This window comes from Sinocyclocheilus rhinocerous, unplaced genomic scaffold, assembly GCF_001515625.1.
Source record: "Sinocyclocheilus rhinocerous isolate Xijiao unplaced genomic scaffold, SAMN03320098_v1.1 scaffold574, whole genome shotgun sequence".
Classification (NCBI taxonomy): domain Eukaryota; kingdom Metazoa; phylum Chordata; class Actinopteri; order Cypriniformes; family Cyprinidae; genus Sinocyclocheilus; species Sinocyclocheilus rhinocerous.
This window is the reverse complement of record NW_015659919.1, coordinates 1,898,936-1,904,758: the sequence shown is the minus strand read 5'-3', so window position 1 is coordinate 1,904,758 and position 5,823 is coordinate 1,898,936. Positions and strand designations below refer to the sequence as shown.

Sequence of the window (5,823 nt, the reverse complement as noted above, 5' to 3'; positions counted from 1 at the left end):
ACAGAGACCAAGAGGGAGAGGAAAAGAGCCAAAAAAGACAGGGGGAAGAAACATCCAGAAAGACTGGTACAAGATTCTCAGACGCCATGAAGTCAAACCAGGAGCGGAGCAATGAATGCCTGCCCCCAAAGAAGCGTGAAATCCCAGCAAGCACTCTGCCCTCAGAGGAGAGGCCCATGGTGATGGCGCCTGCCAATGAGAGCCAGCGTTCGGGAAACCTGGCCTGGCTTGCCAGTTTGGCAAGTGGACATGACAGAGGGCGGCAGCACACCAGCACCTCCTCAGAACCTGATGGGCCTCAATACAAACCGTTGTCAGCCATGGCTGAGAGCACACCTCCCTTGTCCACGCACTTAACCAGAGCTCCCACTGCAGTGACCACCATACCTGCCGTGTACACGTCACCCCTCTCTCAGCCTGCTGGCACTATCCAGTACACACCCCTGCCTCCCAATCTTCACTTCATCAGCTCTCCGTACTCTGCACCATATGCTGGCTACATCTCACCTCTAATTCACCCTTCGGTTGCCACCACTACCACACAACGTGAGATTTATGCCAGCACCTCCAGTTCTCCAGTATCCAAAATTGACCAGCACCACCAATTGGGCCGTCCTCATGGCATGGTCACAACTGACAACACCATTTCTCCCCACTCCACCCAATACATCCAAATTGCTGGTTCTCCTCTAAGCGTATCTCCTCGAACTGCTCCGTCACCCCATGCTCAATTGCCTCCACACTTACACCCTCACCACACGCTCCCCATCAGTGGCCCCTCACCAGTCTTACACATCACACACACAGATGGACCTTTATTCAACAGGGAGGAGACAAGGCCCAGGGAGGTTCTGAATGGAGAGCTGGAGAAGGACAGACGCTTTGGTCCATCTCCCGAATATAGTTCAGGGAAGCAGGGCAGCACTGCCAAAGGAGGTTCCTTCACCCAACAGCACCAGATCCACCAGCAGCAGAGCCCACGTCACTATGAGGCTCGGCATGTGGTGCTACCTGCCGAATATGCGCAGGACAGCGCAGCCATTCGAACTTCGTTGGTGTTGGTACCCAACAGTCATAGCTCCGGTGGTGCTGATCCCGGAGGTACACCTGACAAGCTGCCTCCCCCAACATCCCACACTGAAAAAGGAGGGATTTGCGCAGGCAAACCTGTATCCCGCAGTTCCTCCTCCTCAGCCTCCCTTCCATTTCCTCCGCCCCCTCCACCTGTGGACAGTCTGAAGGGGGCAGTTACCGCACTGTCTCCACATGCCGTCATCCAGACCACACATAACACCACAGAGTCACTCTCCCTAGGCCTCCCCTCCACCAATTTCTACTCTGCTCAGCAGCCCATCATCGGTTACATTGCCGGCACAGGGCACCAGCAACCTCTCAGCTACCACACCAGCCTATCCCAGCACCTGGTCATCCCTGGAACTCAGCCGGTCATCATCCCAGTGAGTGGAACTGAAGCTACTGCTACATCGACCACACCGCCCTTGCCTGTGGCACTGCCCCATGCTTTCGTCACCTCAATGACCCCAAAAGTAGATACTTTTGAGGCTCCAGCCCCATACCCTCACCCTGCCGCAGCTGTGGTTCAAGCCCAGTTTCATCTGCCTGTGGTTCCAGCCTCTGCCGGCCTGCTGACGACTCCGCCGCCACCCTCAGCCCCTTCACTGCCCCCTTACTTCACCAAGGGCTCCATCATCCAGTTGGCAAATGGGGAATTGAAGCGGGTGGAGGACCTGAAGACAGAGGATTTCATTCAGAGTGCTGAGATCAGCAACGAACTGAAGATTGACTCCAGCACTGTAGAGCGCATTGACAGCAGTCATACGCCTAACTTTGCTATTATACAGTTTGCTGTCGGAGAGCATCACTCACAGGTGGGATAATATGTTTTTGCTTTACTCTTGAAATATCTTGTACAGTGTTGGTTGTTTCATGCATTTTGTAGTATGAGTATTTCAATGGTTTGTCAAATTTTCATAAGTGTGTATATACTGCATAATTTTATAGTGTTTATTATTACAGTAGCTATATACAGTGCATATTTTAAGGTTACCATTTATATTAGAATGCCAGTTACAGTCAATTAAATCCTGCCATCTAAAGAGGATTACAGTGAACATATCTTGGCATATTTTGTCCTTCAAAGGTAGTTTGATAATATGCAAATGGAATCCAAAGATGGTTCATTTAATTTCATATTTAACAATGCTCATTGACAAAACAAAACAAAAATCTTTGCACCTTTTACAAATGCCCAGGGATCTTCTTTACTTTGTTATAACTTTCATGCATTGTATCATCAGTTTGAATAACCATATGGTAGTCATTATACATTTTTTTAAGCTGTGAGGGTGTGAATGTCCTCCTATATGAACTCCACCTGCACTCAATCAGTGTAACTAGATGTGGGGTAAATTGGCAGCTGAAATCATCTCCCTGTTCCATAATCCCTCCTTTGGCTGTCCCCATGGCATCTTTGTTTAGTTTGTGTGGGATTCACTGGCAGAATTGAGTCATTCCTTATTTCTGCTTCCTTCTGTTGTACTGTGAGTGGGCTGTATGAAAAATCTGCTTCATTTGTCTGGGAGTTGAGATGGGGCCACCCACTCGAAAGCAGTTCTAAAGTCTGTCAGTTTGAGAGGCGCTGAATAACAGATGCTATTTAGCAAAGGCATTCATTCATATCATCAGGCATTTGTTCATGACTTCTACTGTATGTATTTAATGTCCTCTCTTTTTGCCTTCCTTTTTCTCTCGCAGGTCAGCGTGGAGGTGCTAGTAGAATATCCTTTCTTCGTGTTCGGCCAGGGCTGGTCATCATGTTGTCCAGAACGGACAACCCAGCTGCTCGAGTTGCCATGCACCAAGCTTTCAGTAGGCGACGTTTGCATCTCCCTCACCCTGAAGAACCTGAGAAATGGCTCCATCAAGAAAAGCCAGGGGCAAGTCTTGGATGCGCCTTCCCTCGGTCCACCCCTTAAATCACCCAAAGCACTCTCAAGCAGCGTGCGAGGGGGTGTCCGGCACACAGAACAGAAAAATGGACTCAGGCAGTGTGGAGATCAGGGAGGTGGAGGTGGTCAAGGCAATAGAGAGAATGGAGAACTGAGGTTTGGCGAAAGAGACATCTGCAAAGCACCACCGGTCACTGAATCAGAGTCCGGCAGCAAACCCACAGGCCGCAAAAGGAGGTGGTCGGCCCCTGAGGGCCGCAAAGTAGAAAATCCTGAAGGAGAGCCTCCTTTAACGTTCCCCAAACCTTCCTTCATCCCTCAGGAGGTTAAAATCAGTATCGAAGGCAGATCAAATATTGGAAAGTGAATACACATTGGACTGTCATATTTTAAAAGCAAAATTTGCCCTCGGAATGTTTTAGGTTCTTTATTTTATGTTCTGATTTAATTTTCTATCCAGATTACTTTACCTAAAGGCTAAATTTACTCAGTATGTACATTATCAGGTCTAACTTTGTAATAGATGCATTCAATATTACACAGGCAATTGGTGCACTCTAAAAAATGCTGGGTTAAATACAACCCAGCGCTGGGTAAAATATGGACAAACCCAGCGATTGGGTTGTTTTGACCCAGCAGTTGGGTTACTGCACAGAAGGTTGGGTTAAACATTCAACCCACTGTTGGTTGAAAACAACCTAATTGCTGGGTTTGTCCATATTTTACCCAGCGCTGGGTTGTATTTAACCCAGCATTTTTTAGAGTGTGCAATTCATTTGATTGGTCAAATTCAGGGTGGATGTAGTGCAAGGTGGGAAGGTCGTGAGATACCTGAGCACTGCATAATATCCTGAAGGCTTCAGTATACACAATCAGTCACAGCTAACAAGGCTAAGATGTCTCTCCAGTTTCTCACCTACAACATCCTCTACTTTTTTTTAGCTCAGACAAACCTGGTTTAACTACACCTAGTGGCAATTAAATCATTCGCCTGCTGAGTGAACCTGAAAATGTTAGTAAGGGAAGATGAACAACTGGTGTGAATAACATTGCTAATGGTGGCAGAACGGAAATCACTCCTCCACTGGTTGCAGGAGTTTACATGATGTCAGCCATCTTGTTTAACTGTGACTAAAAAAGACTATCCAAATCAATGCTAACAATGTATCGTCAACGCAGTTAGACTAGCATAGATTATATTAACATTTATTGAAATGCAAGAAGAGGTTTCCAAATACTATGGTACAGGCCGAGAGAGATGATGTCATTGAGCGATGCCAGTTGCTCCTCAGAAAGAAGAAACGATCATTTAAAACAGGGAAGATGGACGAGTCTGTTTTTATATATCCAACTGTCTAACCTTTTATTTGACTATTTTTGTAGTTTTGCATGTTTTAATTTTCCGTCTCACTTTTCAAACCCTCCTATCATACATGATGGGTAGTTTTTTCTTTTCTTTTCTTTTTTTGTGATGAATGTGTAAACCTTGCAATCAGGGGTCATTTTTTACATAGACACAGGATGGGTTCTTGTCTATGTATATGTATATGCATGGATGTATCTTGATGCATACAAACACAATGGGTGAGAAGATCGACCAGTCCCTTGTTTTTAGTGCAGTCTCACCTGTTTTTTGTTCAAACAAGAGAAAGTAGATTTTTTCTGAAAGAAAGAGAGCAAAAGTTGTCTGAAAAGGATGAGATGAGTGTTATCCTGAAGCACTTACTTAACACACCTGTCATGCTTACTAGCTGATAGTAGTTTCAATCAAATAAGTCAAATTATTATTATATTAATTATTACTATTATTATTATTGCTACTACTATTTTCTGTTGTTCTTTCAACATGAACACAGTACTGTATGCTGTATCATGAATTGGATGTTGTGTGGCACTCTGTGGGATGGTGATGGCTCACAAGGGTCACTGTGAAGAGATGAATGTAACAGGTGATGAAAGAGAAAACAATGAGATTTTGTCCCCAAGAGGACTACTTTAAAGGAAGCACTTTTTTCATTGCGTATGATTGGCTTAGCCTTCTCAAGCAATCTGACGGCTTGAGTAAAGTTGGGCGCAAGAGGCCGCGGCCCGTGAAACAACTGCCATTTAAGTCATTTAAAGCAAAAAGAGTTGTATGAAAGTGTGAATGCAGGTGGAAATAAGTACAGAGACTGTTTATATATTTACGAGAGATATGAGAGACAAAGTGAGAAATTCTGGCTTCAGGATTCTTCGGAGGATCGAAGGGTGTCATATACCTGTTTGTTAGCAATGTATGTGGTCGTGCACGCATGCGAGTCTGTGTGCGGTTGCGCACGGGCTCAAACACACATAAACGTACACGGTTACGGTAATTTTCAATCATGTTGAAATATGTCATGTATTTTTTGTACATTAACATGTATAGAACTGCATATGCTATATCTATCTTACTGTATGAGAGCGCAAGACTACATGAGCACGTTTTTAGTCCCGTCCCCCAAGACACTGACTCATCGAACGTATGTGAAAGCAGTCTTGTAGTAATTTCAGTGATCTGTAGTATATTTGTGTGAGCGTGCGTGAGTGTGTGTTTTGTGTGCGTGCAAGTATATGTGTGTGTACATACCACACATATTATAAATAGATATTTAAGTTCTACTTAAAAGAATATTGCAATTTGCACATCTGGAAAGATAGTAACATGATTTATTTTGTTTTCTGCCAGCACAGGACAGGGCCGAAAACCCGATTTTTACTGAAATGTAGCAGTTTCTTGACAAGTTTGCTCGGTTCGCAGGTCTGTTGGGTTCATTTTCATTAGGAAAATCAGGAAGCCCCTTTTCAGGGGGTTTGAATCACACACAAACACATA

General features: G+C 44.9%; 1 protein-coding gene across 1 annotated transcript; it reads left to right on the top strand.

Annotated features, from left to right (window-relative positions):
- The first annotated feature begins 6 nt into the window (after nucleotides 1-6).
- LOC107724277 (ataxin-1-like) lies at nucleotides 7-3,542 on the top strand. Its single transcript, XM_016533118.1, has 2 exons — nucleotides 7-1,889; nucleotides 2,776-3,542. Exons 1-2 carry the CDS (start codon nucleotides 87-89, stop codon nucleotides 3,334-3,336), a joined length of 2,364 nt encoding a protein of 787 aa, XP_016388604.1. The 5' UTR covers nucleotides 7-86; the 3' UTR covers nucleotides 3,337-3,542.
- The last annotated feature ends 2,281 nt before the right edge of the window (nucleotides 3,543-5,823 follow it).

Bases quoted from the DNA above. Each gene is read 5' to 3' on its own strand.
- LOC107724277 (XM_016533118.1), top strand. From the start codon at position 87: ATGAAGTCAAACCAGGAGCGGAGCAATGAATGCCTGCCCCCAAAGAAG. The intron at 1,890-2,775 runs GTGGGATAATAT...TTTCTCTCGCAG, and splicing joins TCGGAGAGCATCACTCACAG to GTCAGCGTGGAGGTGCTAGT.